Source organism: Leuciscus leuciscus (genome assembly GCF_965113295.1).
Source record: "Leuciscus leuciscus genome assembly, chromosome: 9".
Classification (NCBI taxonomy): Eukaryota; Metazoa; Chordata; class Actinopteri; order Cypriniformes; family Leuciscidae; genus Leuciscus; species Leuciscus leuciscus.
In genome coordinates, this window is record NC_138733.1 from 37,219,840 (window position 1) to 37,236,541 (window position 16,702).

The 16,702-nt window shown below is 38.8% G+C and overlaps 2 protein-coding genes and 1 long non-coding RNA gene across 10 annotated transcripts in view; 2 read left to right on the forward strand and 1 right to left on the reverse strand.

Moving 5' to 3' along the window:
- Positions 1 to 4,026, reverse strand: part of LOC309506744 (cyclin-dependent kinase-like 1) — a 115,668-nt gene extending 111,642 nt beyond the window's left edge. For 4 of the 6 annotated variants that reach the window (XM_082180694.1, XM_082180691.1, XM_082180689.1 and 1 more), the window contains exons 1-4: positions 3,659 to 4,026; positions 1,599 to 1,793; positions 1,384 to 1,505; positions 394 to 466 (exon numbers count right to left, since the gene is read on the reverse strand). In XM_082180694.1, coding sequence (XP_082036820.1) covers positions 394 to 466; positions 1,384 to 1,505; positions 1,599 to 1,766 — 363 coding nt within the window. In that variant the 5' untranslated portion in view covers positions 1,767 to 1,793; positions 3,659 to 4,026. The remainder of the gene's footprint in view (positions 1 to 393; positions 467 to 1,383; positions 1,506 to 1,598; positions 1,794 to 3,658) is intronic. The other 2 variants (XM_082180690.1, XM_082180693.1) reach the window with 2 other exon arrangements.
- The window catches only part of LOC309506814, a 360,589-nt gene that overhangs the window by 260,970 nt on the left and 82,917 nt on the right, over positions 1 to 16,702 (forward strand). The gene's annotated exons all lie outside the window — the stretch shown is intronic.
- Positions 9,889 to 16,702, forward strand: part of tgfb1a (transforming growth factor, beta 1a) — a 34,991-nt gene continuing 28,177 nt past the window's right edge. The window contains exons 1-3 of one of the 3 annotated variants that reach the window (XM_082180686.1): positions 9,889 to 10,271; positions 11,171 to 11,244; positions 11,382 to 11,792. In XM_082180686.1, the coding sequence (XP_082036812.1) occupies positions 11,468 to 11,792 (325 nt within the window). In that variant the 5' untranslated portion in view covers positions 9,889 to 10,271; positions 11,171 to 11,244; positions 11,382 to 11,467. Of the gene's footprint in view, positions 11,793 to 16,702 lie in introns of all 3 variants that reach the window. The other 2 variants (XM_082180685.1, XM_082180684.1) reach the window with 2 other exon arrangements.

Below are 16,702 nucleotides of genomic sequence, written 5' to 3' on the forward strand. Positions count from 1 at the left end.
CAATGATTCGCTTATTACACACACACACACACACACACACACACACACACACACACACACACACACACACACACACACACACACACACACACACACACACACACACACACACACACACACGCACACACACGCACACAAACACACACGCACACAAACAAACAATCACTTGTTGCCTCCTACTGGTATGGCATATCATAACTTGCAGAAAGAGCCACTGAAAAATCTTCACATTAAAGCACACGGAAAGTCTGGTGTAGGTCATAATACTGAAAAAAATTGTCTCCTCATTCCTCCCAAAAGGCTCTTTAATAGTGCAACCTTTCACAGTTGTCTGTAGAAGTAATAACTGACACACATTGGTAGGCTAAAAAAAAAGAGGCTGGGCATACTAACATTGTGTTTGTGACAGAAGTTCACAGCTTGTAGAGTTTGCCACACAATACTCTTAAGTTGTGCCTCAGGAACCCTGAAGAGAGAAAAAAGGACAAATGTTAATATAAAGACTAAGGCTGCAGACCAAGAAACAGATATAAATCAACTATATGGCATTTTCACACCTGGCTCATTTGTTCCAGAACCTAATGCGTTTTCTCCCTTAGTTCGGTTTGTTTATGCATATATGAACACATCAATCGCACTCGGATCCGCACCAAAACAATCGCACCAAAATGACGGCTACATTCATTTGTGTGTTTGTGTGCATCTCAACAGCTACAGATAAAGCCACAATATATTGCAGAGCGAATAGTCAATACATCTTGATGGATGACACAGAGGAAACTATGACCAATAAAAGGACAGTTTTACTCACATGTGACTTGCAAAACATTTTGGTACACTCTGAATTGTTGTCATGTGAAAGCGAACTAAGAAGAAATTGGAACATTGTAACAAATTAAGTCTCTGTATCGGAAAAGGAAAATGCAGGTCTGAAAATGCCCTTAGGTTTTCCTGATTAAACCTTTTTGGCATTCTGTAGTTGGCAGGATCTAACAACAGTTAAATTCTCTTGTTCTCTAAAGATCATTGCAGCTCCCATTTATCTGTAGTAACCATGGGCATGTAGTCCCTGGCAACCAGTTCCTTTGTTTTCAAGAGAAGCTAAGGTTACGACTGAAAGGCCTTCTGGGAAAGAGAGAGAATGCTGGGCAGCCACAGCCTTTGTGGCCTGACCAGCTTAAGAGCTTTGAAAAACAAGACTGTTGACGAAAAAACGTTAGGTCAGATCAGAAAAAGGAAAAAGAAAAAGGAAAGAAAAGTTCAAAAGGAGAAGAAAAACACAAGATAATCTTCTATAGGGGCCAAATATCTTACTGAAGTTGCTTTATTTTCCTGTCATTTTTAAGATTTAGATTTGTTTTTAATGAGGAGAATATGACTGACCCTCTGGGGTGCTTGTCCAGTTCATTTAGAACAGTTTGCTCACAGAACTCAAAGACCAGATGAAGGCGTCTCTTTCTCCTGAAGACCTCAAGCAAATTCACCAAATTCACATGCTTCAACTGCTATATGGATAAAAATGGAAATGTTTCTGTATAATTGTGCAAATGTTTGGGGATTTGTATGCATACAATCTCTATATCTACCATCTACTGTACCTTCAGCATGCGGATTTCTCTCAATGCGATCTTCTTGATGACTGGATCATCTTCAGACTCTACAAATTTTTTAATGGCCACTATCTGACCTGTGTCCCTGTGTCTGCATTTGAACACAACTCCATACGAGCCCTCGCCGATCTTAGCCAGTTTCTCATACTTATCCATCTCACAAAGATCATGAAGGGCTACATACTGCAAACAAACAAACAAACAAACACACAAAGTCATATGGTGTGGAACAATATAAATGACAGAATTTTAATTTCTGGGAGAAACACTATGGGCCCTATATTAACAATCTGAAACGCAAGTATCAAATGCAAATCTAAAATGGGTTGGTCTGAAGTAGCTACATTACTCATAGGTGTGGTTTGGGCGTAACGTGAAATAAACCAATCAGAGCGTCATCTCACATTCCCTTTAAAAGCAGGCATGCTTGTTCCATGGTGGATTTGCCAGGCGCACGCCAGGAGCGGTTCACAGCCGAGGAGACCAACGTTCTCGCCAGGGCCGTAAAAGACAGAGAAGTGACATTGTATGGGGATGGGAGAAACCCACCCAAAAATTAGCTTCGGTTAAACAGGTGTCTAGTAATTTGGGTAAACGTGTAAGCTAGATTTATGCCTATTTTTTCACATCTTCATGGACACCACAATGATTTCCCTTGTGTGGTAATATCTTTCCTTGTAATTATGTATGGTTTGCAAAAATGGGAACTGCTGCGTCTGTGTAGATGAGAGAAGCAAAGTGTATGCGCGTTGTGCACACGCTACATTATGGCCAAACATGCGCCCTTAAAATAGCATCTGAATAATGCACAACTGACTTTAGACTAGGTTTTTCCTAGTCTGTGGCGGAATTGTTTTCTGAACGGCAAAATAGCACCAGGGAACGTTTGCGCCGGAACACGCCTCCTCTTTTCACTGAACCGCCCCCGGGAGCGCAAGTTAATTTCCTCATTTACCGGCGTGCGTCTGTGGAGGGAAAAGTCCGCTGTGCGCGGGTGCAAAATAGGAATGATACATGTGTCGGTGTACCCAAGATAGGGCCCAATGTGTCATTCCCTTGTGTCCAAATATGCCTATTTTATAGTTTTCAAAAAGCAGTATCTGAACAGGTGGGGCATGTTGTAACACTGCGTTACAATGTGCCCCAATTAGAACTATGCTATTCTAGGATGTTAGTGATATAATTCACATTAACAACTTTTATGAATTGTATTGAGAAACCATGAGAAAGAGGTGAATAAAGACTGAGAATCAATGTTCAGAAATTATTAATTATTATGTTTTGAACTATGCTGTATAGTTGTGTTTTGTGGAGTGTAAAAAAAAAAAAAAATCAAACTCAAAAATGTATTTAATTTTAATTATTAAAAAAATCCATTATTTTATATTAAAAAGTTAATAATTGCATTTAATTTACTAAATATTTTAGTTTGTCTTGTAATTTTTTTTTAGGTCAGATAACATTTTAAGCTGTCATATGGTCATGTGTCAAATGACGTGGGAAATTAATGTGGGAAAAATGTATATTCTGAACCCTAAGTAGATATACACAAACTGAGAAAGCCAAAAAGTGTTAGGTTGTGCCCCGCTCTCCCCTATCCACATAAGTTTGCACGTGTTTATTTTTTGCTGATGTATAACCTGATATCCAATCTTTTTTTTAGATACATACATTTTTTTCTTGAATAAAACAGTTAATTTAGATATTATCTGACAAAACTGTACAGTGTATGCTAAAATGATCAATTACAATAGTAATACAATTACATTAAGTATTTCCAAAACTATTAAAATAACACAAATAAAGCACGTTAGCCATTAGTAGGACTGCAGACACTGTAATGTAGTTGTCATCCAGTGGGCATTGGGAAAAAATACGTTTTTTTCATGTTCTGTCTATTTAATACATACAAAATTCAATATTTATGAGAAGGATTTTAAAATAAAACCATGCTGCTAAAATCGCAATATGACTGACATATCTAATTCAAATAAGCTAAAATGTAAATGTGATTTAAAAGCACAATCTACGTTGCTTGGTCACCTTACCTTACCCGAGGAATGACTCGTATAAATTACAAAGCATTTCTCTTCTCCTCTTCGTTAAGGAATAACAGTTCTTCCTCTTTGACTCTGAACATAATTTAATACAGTCGCAAGTTTTCTTCATGAGCTAAAAACACGCAGTTATTTTAGTTTAGTGCCTGCACTTTCCTGAGGCATTGTCTTCGAGAAAGCTCCATCCTAGTAGACATAAGCATTCATTCCTCTAGATCAGTGACAATTTATGGAAATGTCACCGTAGAGTCGTCGATTTGTTCACTCATTTGAGTCCTTTTAGAAGTGTTCTTACGAACAGACGACGTGATGACAGTAACAAGAACTGTTGGCTGCACCTCAATGTCTCATCCACGGCACGTATCTGTAGCTAGCGGCTCTGAGCTCAGTGAGCAGGTGTTAGTGATCACTGACAGCAACACTGTCCACCTCTCCGTGAGGCTCGTACATGGTTTATGTGGACGTTGATTGTGCACTGGGGCTCTATAATAGCTCTATAATGTTACATTACACTTATTTACATTTCTTGTGTCCTTTATCATGGATTAAAGTCAAACTGGGGTTCAAGGCCACAAGGGGGTGTTAGAGGTCCACGGAAAATTTTATGAGGAAAAAATATATTTAGGGGCCAAGCCCTAAAAAAGGGCATACCCCTATTGTATCCGTTAGTTTTCTTCTTCTTCTTCTTATTTTTCCCGAATGGGAGTCAATGGCAGCCCTATTAACGGAACATACACTGTAAGAAAAACACTTTTAACAGAAATTTGATGTCACCATGATTGAGATCAGTGTCTGCTTTAGTTGGGCATATGACCCTTAAGCTTTTAACTGTTTTGTACACTGCAAAAAAAAAAAAATTACATCCCCAAGTCAAAAATTTCTAGTGATTGATAACATCAAAATTTTTCAATTAGTCTGACGTATTATTTCTCATTGAGCCAATGTTAACAGACTATTGCAAAAAGAACTGCACTTGGGCCAATTAAAAAATTTAGATGTGACCAGTCACTAGAAAATTTTGACTTGGAGAGGTTAGAATTTTTTTTACAGTGTACTCTGGTTGCCTTAACTGAATCACTGATATGACAGTCAAATCTCTGAATATATTAGCTTAGGTTACATAATATATAGATGGAGTTTAGCTTTATACAAAGTCTATGATTGATGTCATTATTTTTCACATGACTCTTGAAATCCCATTACAATCTGAATTAAAAAAAATATATATATATACAGAAAATGTTTTGAGCTGGTACATTTTATTACACTGTAAAAAATTTCTAACCCTCCCAAATAAAAAATTTCAAGTGACCGATAACATCTACATTTTTCATTTACATTTTACATTTTCTTGTTGCAATAGTCAAGTCAAGTCAAGTCAAGTCAAGTTTATTTGTATAGCGCTTTTCACAATACAGATTGTATCAAAGCAGCTTCACAGTCCATCCATCCATCCATCTTCTACCGCTTATCCGGGGCCGGGTCGCGGGGGCAGCAGTCTAAGCAGGGATGCCCAGACTTCCCTCTCCCTAGACACTTCCTCCAGCTCTTCCGGGGGGACACCGAGGCGTTCCCAGGCCAGCCGGGAGACATAGTCTCTCCAGCGTGTCCTAGGTCTTCCCCGGGGTCTCCTCCCGGTGGGACATGCCCGGAACACCTTCCCGGGAAGGCGTCCAGGAGGCATCCGGAAAAGATGCCCGAGCCACCTCAACTGACCCCTCTCGATGTGGAGGAGCAGCGGCTCTACTCTGAGCTCCTCCCGAGTGACCGAGCTTCTCACCCTATCTCTAAGGGATCGCCCAGCCACCCTGCGGAGAAAGCTCATTTCGGCCGCTTGTATCCGGGATCTTGTCCTTTCGGTCATGACCCACAGCTCATGACCATAGGTGAGAGTAGGAACGTAGATTGACTGGTAAATCGAGAGCTTCGCCTTGCGGCTCAGCTCCTTCTTTACCACGACAGACCGGTACAGGGACCGCATTACTGCAGAAGCTGCACCGATCCGCCTGTCAATCTCCCGTTCCATCCTTCCCTCACTCGTGAACAAGACCCCAAGATACTTGAACTCCTCCACTTGAGGCAGGAGCTCTCCACCAACCTGAAGCGAGCAAGCCACCCTTTTCCGACTGAGAACCATGGCCTCGGACTTGGAGGTGCTGATTTTCATCCCAGCCGCTTCACACTCGGCTGCAAACCGTCCCAGTGCATGCTGGAGGTCCTGGTCTGATGAGGCCAACACGACAACATCATCCGCAAAGAGCAGAGATGAAATCGTGTGGTCCCCAAACCCGACCCCCTCCGGCCCCTGGCTGCGCCTAGAAATTCTGTCCATAAAAATTATGAACAGAACCGGCGACAAAGGGCAGCCCTGCCGGAGTCCAACACGCACCGGGAACAAGTCTGACTTACTGCTGGCAATACGAACCAAGCTCCTGCTCCGGTCGTACAGGGACCGGATAGCCCTTAGCAAAGGGCCCCGGACCCCATACTCCCGGAGCACCCTCCACAGGCCGCCGCGAGGGACACAGTCGAATGCCTTCTCCAAATCCACAAAGCACATGTAGATTGGTTGGGCAAACTCCCATGAGCCCTCCAGCACCCTGTAGAGGGTATAGAGCTGGTCCAGTGTTCCACGACCGGGACGAAAACCACACTGTTCCTCCTGAATCCGAGGTTCTACTATCGGCCGGATTCTCCTCTCCAGTACCCTGGCATAGACTTTCCCAGGGAGGCTGAGAAGTGTGATCCCCTATCTAGCTCTAGGGCAGCTTCACAGTATTAAATTAAAATAATACAACAAAGTTTGTTTCAAGAGGAATTCATTGATTGATAAAATTAAATTAAATATCCCCAAAATATCCCCAACTGAGCAAGCCAAAGGCAACAGTGGCAATAGTCTGTTAACATTGGCTCAATGAGAAATAATACATCAGACTAATTGAAAAATGTAGATGTTATCGGTCACTTGACATTTTTGACTTGGGGATGTAATTTTTTTTTACAGTGTAGCAGTATAGAGATATCAAAAATTAACATATATATCTCAACAATGGTGACAATCAACAAAGCCTTTTTGTGACTTTATAGTAGTTCAGAGTTGATCAGAATTTTTTTTCATTGTCACCATTGTTGCGATTCATATACGCTGCTTGTTGATGTCTAAGTGAGTCTATATGATCCTGTCAAAACATTTTCTGTATAATGACTACATACAACTTTATTCTTTTCAATAAATCATCAACTTCTAAACCTCTGTTAATTTGTATGAAAGAAATAAAGTCTGGATTGTAGTAAGTAAAGATGCTGAGATCCTGAGAGATCTGGTAGTGTTTAATGTTCTGTTGGGGTTTAAAGTATTTCTGTATGGTGTGTTTTGTGTGTCACCATTGTGTTGAAGAGTAGAGCCTGAGCTTCAGTCCAGGATGAGCAAAGAAACACAGATGATATGCTGCATGTTGCTTTATTTAACTGACAGTGACTGTGTAGTTGCTGATGCAGTAACGTATAGTCACAGCAAATCATGCATGTAGTTAATTGCATGTTTGTTTTCTATAAAACTTTTAAGGATTTTTCCTGTAAAAGTTTTTGCACTTAATTTAAATTAGGATAGTTTACTTTATTTTTGTTTGGCAGCCATAGCTGACAGTCATTGACCGTTTTTTTAAAGGGCTACTCCACTTTAAAATGAAAATTCTGTCATCATATACTCACCCTCATGTTGTTTCAAACCTGTATGAATTTCTTTCTTCTGCTGAACAGAAAGGAAGATATTAAGAAGAATATCAGTAACCAGACAGTTTCTGGTCTCATTGACTTCCATAGTAGGAAAAAAATATACTATGGAAGTCAATGAGACCAGAAACTGTCTGGTTACTGATATTCTTCTAAATATCTTCCTTTCTGTTCAGCAGAAGAAAGAAATTCATAAAGGATTGAAACAACATGAGGGTGAGTATATGATGACATAATTTTCATTTTAAAGTGGAGTATCCCTTTAAGATTTTACCTGCCACAACAGGAATTCTGGAGAGAGATCTTCAAGTCCTATAAAAGTATAAGAGGTCCTATTAATCCTGACCCCTTAATAGCTATTGTCTATATTTGATCCTAACATGGTTTTAAACACCCCAGCATTTTTTTGTATAGCAGTAAATGTGGGAAATTTTAAGAAATAACAGTTACAGAGGAAATCCATAGTCTTGTTAATGTTAGCATATTTAGTAGTTTACCTAATATAAAGTCTGACATCTTTATAATATCACAATTATTATTTTTCGCACACCATATAACAGTCTATTGGTGCATTCTTCCAAAGCATAAATGTATTGTGTGTGGATTTGTTGTGTGCATTTCTATACTGCATTTCTGTGTGCCTGTGTGGTTCTGTTTCAACTGTTGATGTAAATCCTTCTAATCAGTTTCTGTTATAGGATGAGATCTCTCAATTAGAGAGCTGTAATTCCATTTTTACCAGTAACAGTTTCAAATAGAGGGCTCTCTAATTCCAACAGAAACAATTCAATTAAAGAGCTCTTTACAAATACACAATTAACAAATACATAGGTTAACAATTCTAGGGGTAGCACAGTTGAAGAAATGATCAGAAGGACTATAGCTACTTTGATACTTTCATGAGCACAATGGAAATAATCACACACAGGACCATGTTCTGATTCACAGTCCAGTTTGAGTTTGTGGGATCAAAAGTGCATGCTGGTGCCAGCTAATGATCTCTCTGTTTTGGAGCCTGGTTTCCTTGGCTTCAGTTTGTGAGAAAGATCACAGGTCAGTGTTGGCTGTACCCACAAACACAAATGGTGTTGGACAGAGTTAGACCTTGTCCTACAGTAACCTGATGTAACATTACATTTAGATATTTGATATAGAGAAGCCATAGTGTGGGGTTTTAGGAAATTGTGAATTTCTGGAAAGAGAAACAAACTTACTTTCTAAGAGTATTTTGTAGTAAAACTAATATTTTTTTCTGTGGTTAAAACACTTCATCCTATTCCAACATGCCGAGATCCATACAAGTATGGTAATACTAGTGACTTCCTGAGTAGTAAACACTAGGATATAACTCTGGTGCTTTCAAAGATGTTTTGAGCAGTCTAATGTGGTGTGACTATCCAACCTGATCTCACAGAAATGCGTGACACGGTAAGTGTTCATTATTTTTTTTATAGTTTTTCATTTGGTGGCAGGCCAGTATAAATAGTAGCCTAGTAATAGGTATTTGAAATTGCATGAATTCACTTTCAAGACTTGAAATCAGCAGATTATTTAACTGCTCTTCAGGTCCACAAGGGGGTGCCAGACACACATGAAAATGGATGCAGTCAAAACAAATTGAAGCTGCTTTATTTTATGAGAAATAGTCTCTTTATACCTATGTCTCTATACCATCCCAAAACTCAGAAAACACAATATGTGAATCTGTTTCATTTTCTGACATTTAAAACAAATCAAAGAAAATCCAAATGAAAACCGTGCTAAAGTTTTACTAATGTTATGGATGCTTTGTGGAAATGCATGATGGAATTCTTTTCCAGCAAAGTATACTATACTGTAGATTCCCTTTAATCAAGCAGTGAGATTATCTGAGAACATGCAAATAACTGTTTTTTAGAGAGTGTTGTGCAGGTTGAATAATTAAAATAAACAATTCTGTTAAGGTGCAAGCTACTTCAGCTCTTTCAGTACAGAGAGGACATTGTTATTAAAGAAAAAATCGTGATGCTCCTAAAAAATGTCTAATGCTCAAGCCAGCCAAATGTGGATTTGGATCACATGTGTCTAATATTTCAGCTTCACATCTATTTAATGACAATCAAGAGGCCAGAAAATAAACAGCAAAGTGAACATCAGCTCACCGCATTACATAAATGTGGCCTTCATAACAGTGTTCAGTTGTGCAGCTCGTCGGGATTCAGGTTGGGAGTGTGTTTGTATAATAGAGAGCATTCCAGTGTGCCTGTCATCATCTTACCTTGGCACTCATTTAATAAGGTGTGTGGTTAGTTTGGCCAGACATTAGTGTCATGCCCATGTTATTGAACTGTCTGTCCTTTCACTGTGTATTTTTGTGTATGTGTGTGTCCCCCAAAAGCTGCAAAGGGCTTCCTGGCCAGTATAAGAGAAGTGCTGTGTGAGGAGCAGATTTGAGAGAGTCTGTTAGCCTCATTTCCTGGGCGGAGAGTTCTCGGCTCTATAGTGAAGCAACAGCAACCCGAAAACAGAGTGAGTGAGTGAGCATGAGTGGGAGAGAGAAGTTATTGGAACGTAAAGCTCTCACAATTAATTTTGTCACCAGCAAGCTCTGACAAGCGAAGAGAGGGAGTGTGTTAAAAGAGGGAGCTGATAAAAAGAATGCTGTACGAGAGAGAAGGAGTGTCTGAAGGACTTTTTTACTGAAGCCAAAAGACATTAAAGTGGACAAACAGAAGAAAAGAAGGTCGAGAAGAGAAGGAACATTTGCACTACATTTACTGCTGTCACTGCTGCGGTTCACGTGCTTTTACTGCCTGGCCACTCATGGACGGTTCATTTGTTTCGCTCTTTTTGTTTACTCCATCTGTCACTCGAAGCTCGTGGGTTGGACGTGGTTAGTTTGATTTTCCTGACATCATCAGAGCCAAAACGTCAGGGTATTTTCCAAGAGAATCTGTTTTCCTTTCATTTCCTCTCAGTGAAATGAGATGTGTATGAGAGCAGTGTGTTTGGTTAGCCATGTAAATGAATCTTTCCACTTGCCTTTGTAGTGGGAAAATCTTGTTTGGAGAGAAAACGTGGTTGTAGTCTTTAAAGAGCCATGTTAAACATCTAAAAAACACTGTTACTTATTTTTACTGATGGATTGTGAAGCCTTTGCTCTGCATAGAGTTCTTAAACTTGCTTAAACTTCTTTACTATGTTTTGATTGGTTTACAGCCAGAGCTCTAAAAGCAACTCTTTTCCTAACATGATGTTTGCATGTTAAATTAAGTATTACTGTTATCTGATTATCTGGATGCTTCCGGAAAATCAATCTAAGATTTCTTAAGTGGACACAGCCCTTTGTCTTGTTACGAATGCAGGATGCAACAAGATGAGGTTGTCTGGTTTAGTGAAATAGTTAAGCAAGACTTATTTAGAGGTTTTTGTGTGAGAGGACAAAACATCAAGTAAAGCATCAAGACCAGAGAAGCTTGGAGGGGTAAAAATAAAACTGAGTAAAGAGGAAAGTTAGTGAGAAAACAAGGTTACAGACGTGCCATTATATCCAGACCTCTTCATGTTTTCACAGCGGGAAACTAGAGGAGAGAAAAAGAGTCTGTCCAGACACATGGATTTAAACAAGCATTTCTGTGTTGCACTGCTAGCAGTGAGTCTGTGATAAAGTTGTGCCGAAAGGAAAACCGTTTCTGTTTATGTGTGTATATGTTTTCTTTGTTTTTACAGATTTATGCTTACATATGTTCATTGTGTAGCCTACTAATTGCATGGTCTTTGTGTGTCTCTAAGTTTGTTTATATGGGAGAGCGATTGCTCCGGTTGGCTAAACTGCACTGTGCTGTCTGGATGGAGCTCTGAAACAGGTGATGTGTCAGGAATTTCCCATATTAGACAGACATCAGCTGTTCTGTTGGCTATTATTCAAGGTGGTTTCCAGAATCATCATCAGGTAGCATCACCTCCATAACCTGCAACACTACTGTGTTTGTTTGATCCAAAGGCTCTACGTCAATTACAGGTTCTTGGTGAGCCTCTCTCCTTACTTAAAACTGTTCCAATAGACAGTTTGGGCACAGATTTGGCACCATGAGGTTCGTTTGCTTGGTACTGACGGCCCTGTGCATGGTGGCTGGAACGGGCAGTATGTCCACCTGCAAGACTCTGGACCTGGAGGTGGTGAAGAAGAAACGCATAGAGGCTATCCGTGGTCAGATCCTCAGCAAACTGCGCATGGCCAAAGAGCCAGAATCTGAGATAGACGACGATGGACAGAAGATCCCAGATTCCTTGCTTTCTTTGTACAACAGCACTGTTGAACTGAGCGAAGAAATGAAGCTGAACACTGTCCCTCTGCAGGCTGAAGATGAGGACTACTTTGGCAAAGAGGTGCACAAGTTCGTCATCAGGCAAGGTAAGAACTTGGAGGTGTCCTCTTTCTGACTTCTTTAAAGAATAATCTAAAATCATGTCCTATTCATTCATGACAGTGTTGAATGGTGATTTTTTTTTTTTTTTGCACAATAATCACTGTCTAACTGTATAATTACTACATAATGACTGTCCACAACAGTATAATCTATTTCCCTTGCAACCGATTTTTGGTAGTCTCATGTCTCTTGTTTCTTGTATCTGTGCTCAGTTTCTTTTCACATACTAAAATAAGTTAAAGCTGTAGTCCATTACTTTTTTTGTGTTCAAAATGTACAAAATGTATATAATAAGCGAGTACATCATGAATTCATTTTTCAAACCATGTTTTTGTCTTATCCTGAATCACGACGGTTCACCTATAATAAGTGTTTACAGTATATTGGGACTATTTTAGACTGGTTCGGGTCGTACCACTGCGGAATAGCCCAGTACCTGCGTGACTCGTCATAGACATAAACAAAGAGATGTAGCTCCAGCTACATTGCTCATCCTCAAGACAAATGCAGTTCTGTTTATTAACTGCTAGAGTGCCAAACGTTACGGACTGCAGCTTTAAACTCACACTAATATAAAATGTCTATTTATTTACTTAAAACAAAACATTCTTTATACCAGACCTGTACAGTGTATGTAAACACTCACAAAAAATGGTTTCATCATGCAGTTGTAACTTTTAACTTTAATGTGCCATTTCTATGTTATTTGACCTTTGATGTAACTTAGTGGTATTAAATCGTATTTTTGAAAACAAGCAATAAAGTTAATTAAGAAGTCACTAAATTAAGCACATTTTAGGTTACCAGAGAATCTTTTTACCAGATTCGAGTACCAGTCTTTACCAAGAAATTCTATAAAAAAATTATTTACAAAATCTTCAGCTGGACAGTTCAATTCTTTACAGTAATATAATATAGTATGAAAAAAATTAAGCAGTTACACTGACATGGTTTGGGACAACAATTAAGTGTTTTGTACTGTCAATTATAGGCTACTAACTTTTTACTGGCAAGGAGCCTTAAACAATCCCCTTGTGATCATCAATTCTGTATAATATAATAAAATATAGGCCAAATAAAATATAATTTTAGAAAAGTATTTAAAGTGATATATCAGTTTACATGCTTCATTTTGTTTTATTATATTATTATAATATGACAACAAACGGAAGCATTTAAATAGAACTAATAGCTAAATATTTCCAAGAAAAGTGAATATGTGAGCTCTCTTTTATAGTAATCTAAACATCCCTGAAACCCCAGCTACACCTGTGGTGGATGTGTAATTATAAATATCTCAGAGGTTTGTTACCGTTCTGTGCCCGTCACCCGTTATTTCCACCACTTAATCAAGCCAATCTTCTTTAAAACATGAAGTTTTATATCACATGCCTTTTGCTCAGACTATGTGTGGTATTTTAGCATGTCCATGATTTTGCAGAGTTAGATGCGTTCCTGGTTCAACGTATTTTGTTGATCCTGGAACAACATTCCAGGCCGAAAATGTAGTCCTAACCCTATCCCTATCCCTAACCCTAATCCTACCCATAAGTTACAGTATCCCTAAATGACAACACTGATGTAGAAGCACCTAACCCTGGTTGTAAGCCTAAACTTGACAAACTATAATCTTGTCCCTCAAATCTGATTGGTTGATTGGAATGTTGTTCCAGGATCAACACAGATGTGGATCCAGGAACATGTTGCACTTGGTGAAATCAGGTTCTGTGGTATTTTTATAGCCTAGTTGTTATTGCTGTTGGCTTCATGCATTAGATTGTTAAACTCAAAGTTTTAACAAGAACTTCTTGCTGGGGGGTTGAACATTTTAAGGATACTTCAATCTGTTTGTTCTGAACAATTAGGTTGTTTGAACACTCTGACAGCTGTTTGTTCACTTTTTTGTCTTAGACCTGTTGTTAATTCAAATTATTTGGCATTTGATGCTTATCACTCACTTGCTTTCATCCCCCACCATCTCCACCCGCTGTTCCTCTTTTACTCCTTTAACCACTTCAAACTCGTCAGCCATAAACATCAGGCCTATGATCTTATGCACATGTCATGAATAAAGCTCAAAAAAAAAGAAAAAGATGGGGCTTGTTTGAAGATGAAAACCAAGGACAAAGAAACAGAGAAATACATGAGAGAAAATGGTGATAAGGATAGACGAGTCAGATTCGCTGTCCTTCTCACTAATTCTGTTTTCTTTTTGTGTGTTCTTCTGGAGTTAGGGGCTTTCCTGTAACTTGAGCTTTCTCTCTCTGTTCTGTGTTTTGTATTTTCTCTCATTTATTTCCCTCCTTTATCAGTCTGACAGTCCCATTTGACAGGAAAGAGGATTGCTTGTTTCTGAGGTGTGACTAAGATTGCGAGGAAATATTCCTATATAGCAACCTTGAATTCCTGCTCTTGCAATTCCCCTTGTGGTACAAAACTTTTTCTTATGTTTTGTGTTTGCATAAAGCTTCTTACATTTGTTTAAGGTGGAATACATTGATGCAATTGGAAGGCCTCCCACGCACAGTATTTACAACCATCACTACTGTAGTAATTGCTTACTTTCGCAAGGCAACATTACATTTGTTAGAGCCACAATTGTGAATAACTAGGTTTTTACATTTACTGAAGAAAATTGAGCTTGAACTAAAGAAAAGTCACTGCCACACTTCTAGGTGGTTGCCAGGGTGTTGCACTGCAGTTGCAAAGATTTTGATAAGTGTTTTAAAAGCATTGCCATGTGGTTGCTAGGATGTTCTGCGATGTTGCTGGGTGGTTACAAGCAACACTGCATAATTTGAGGTATAATTCACATCTGTTGTGTAAACAGTATGGGGTGAGTTATGTGGAAATTTAATTTTATTTAGGGTTAGAGGTTGTTCTGATAGCAGAAATAGTGTGCTTGCCTTACAAAAAAACAACAATAATAATTTATATTGTTTCAGTACATTTAAATGCATTCAAGAAAGCAGTGAAATCTTTTTGACCTTTTGAACATGAATAGAAAAACATCTTGTTGTCCAAGGTCTTTCCATTTTTTTCACTCCTGACTGAACCACTAACCTTAGCAATTAATATATGTTAACATATTTCTTTAGCATTACAGATTTGCTTTTGCAGGAATACGGATTGCTGTCATCAAATTACCCAAATGGTAATATGTTCATATACTTCTCCATTAAGATTATTATTTTAATTTTTTTCAGTATCATAGCTGTTTGGCTAGACAAAGAGCTACATTACAGATTTTGTCACATACCCAGGTCAGACCAAAAACTGGTTGCCGTTTTGTTGTTGGCAAAAACATGTTACCAACACGTGTGTATGTCTTGAGTGTACAGTCCACAGCTAAAACAGAATAAAAAAGTACTTTGAAACTTATAGTTTCATAGAAACTGTAGTTTCATTTGGAACCTTTATTTTTCCTTATAGCTTGCTACACTTGATATATTTTAGTTGAAGGTAGAACATTTTTTTGTCCGTAGTATACAGACCATACAATTGTGTAATCATAAATTATGCTGTCAAATAGAGAGCACTCAATTTACAGCCATGTCCTGCAGGCATGCCTAATGTTCCATTTTATTTTATTTTTTATAATAAGTCTTATTGCGCTGCATGTATCATAGCATAGCATCTCATGTTATCACATGTCAAAGATTGTGCTGACTGCACAGCTCATCTGTCAGTAAAGTGTGCCATGGCTTAATGTGATTGGAACAGGATAGTTGGGGAAAGAGAGAGTTGTGATTCTATGGAAGGCGACAGGAAGAGGACAGGAAGGGTTAAACATGTGTTGGAGAGGCAGATTTTTAAGTCTGCTGGAATCTGGTTGCACCCACTACTAATGATAGGTCTGTCTCAGTGCCTGTTAGGACAGCTGTCCTGAGCTTACCTGAGCACCAGCCTATGTAAACACACACACACACAAATCCCACTCCACCCTCATCTTATCCACCATACACCGTCAACAAAGAGCAGTTCATTTAGTCATGGACACTTTTTATGCGTGACCACAGGTGTTGATACATGGGACCCATTCTGAATATTCAATACATGAAATCCCTCAACAGTGGATGGTCAATAGAACATGCCCTTAATGTGTTGTACCAAGCATATTAGAAATGATTCATTTTATTTCCCATTGTTTTAGAGACAGATCTAAACATCCCATGAAAGCATGTACAGGTCACATTTCACCCCAAAGCCAAAAGAAAACAAAATAAATTAAATTAAGGCATATACTGGCTTATCAGCCAATTAAAGGCCTTTTAAACCATTCAAGAGCGATAAGACCCAAAAGAGAACTCAATTTGGTATTGGCGCGCTGTCTGTGAAGCGGCTGTCTGTGAAGCGGCTGTTTCACAAAGAAAGCAGCTTCACAGACAGCGTGGCAGTACCAATTTAAGATCTCTTTAGCATCTAGCATCTTGAACAGACAAAAACATACAAAATGATGGCAAAATGCCCAGTCTTAAATGAGTTGAAAAATCTTAAATTAACGTAAACAGTTGAGAGAAAATCGGATATGATATGCATTGTTTGCGTAAGGTCTTTTAAATTGACAATCAAAGAACAAAAGACAAAGAGAAAATCACTAACTCCTGCCTTTAAAGTGGACCTATTATGCAAAATTCACTTTTACATGATGTTTGAACATAAATGTATTGGCAGTGTGTGTACACAACCATCCTATAATGATGTAAAATCCACCCACTGCTTTTTTTAATATCCATAAATCATAAGCAGTGCCTCGGAGTCGGAACAAGCCGTTCGCAGATTCTAGGCAAAGTGACATGACTTATGTGAATGAGGGTCAATACAAAGGGACCATATACAACACAAGTTGTTACTTAAGGATGGATCAGTACTGTACCACCTATCGTGATCCAGC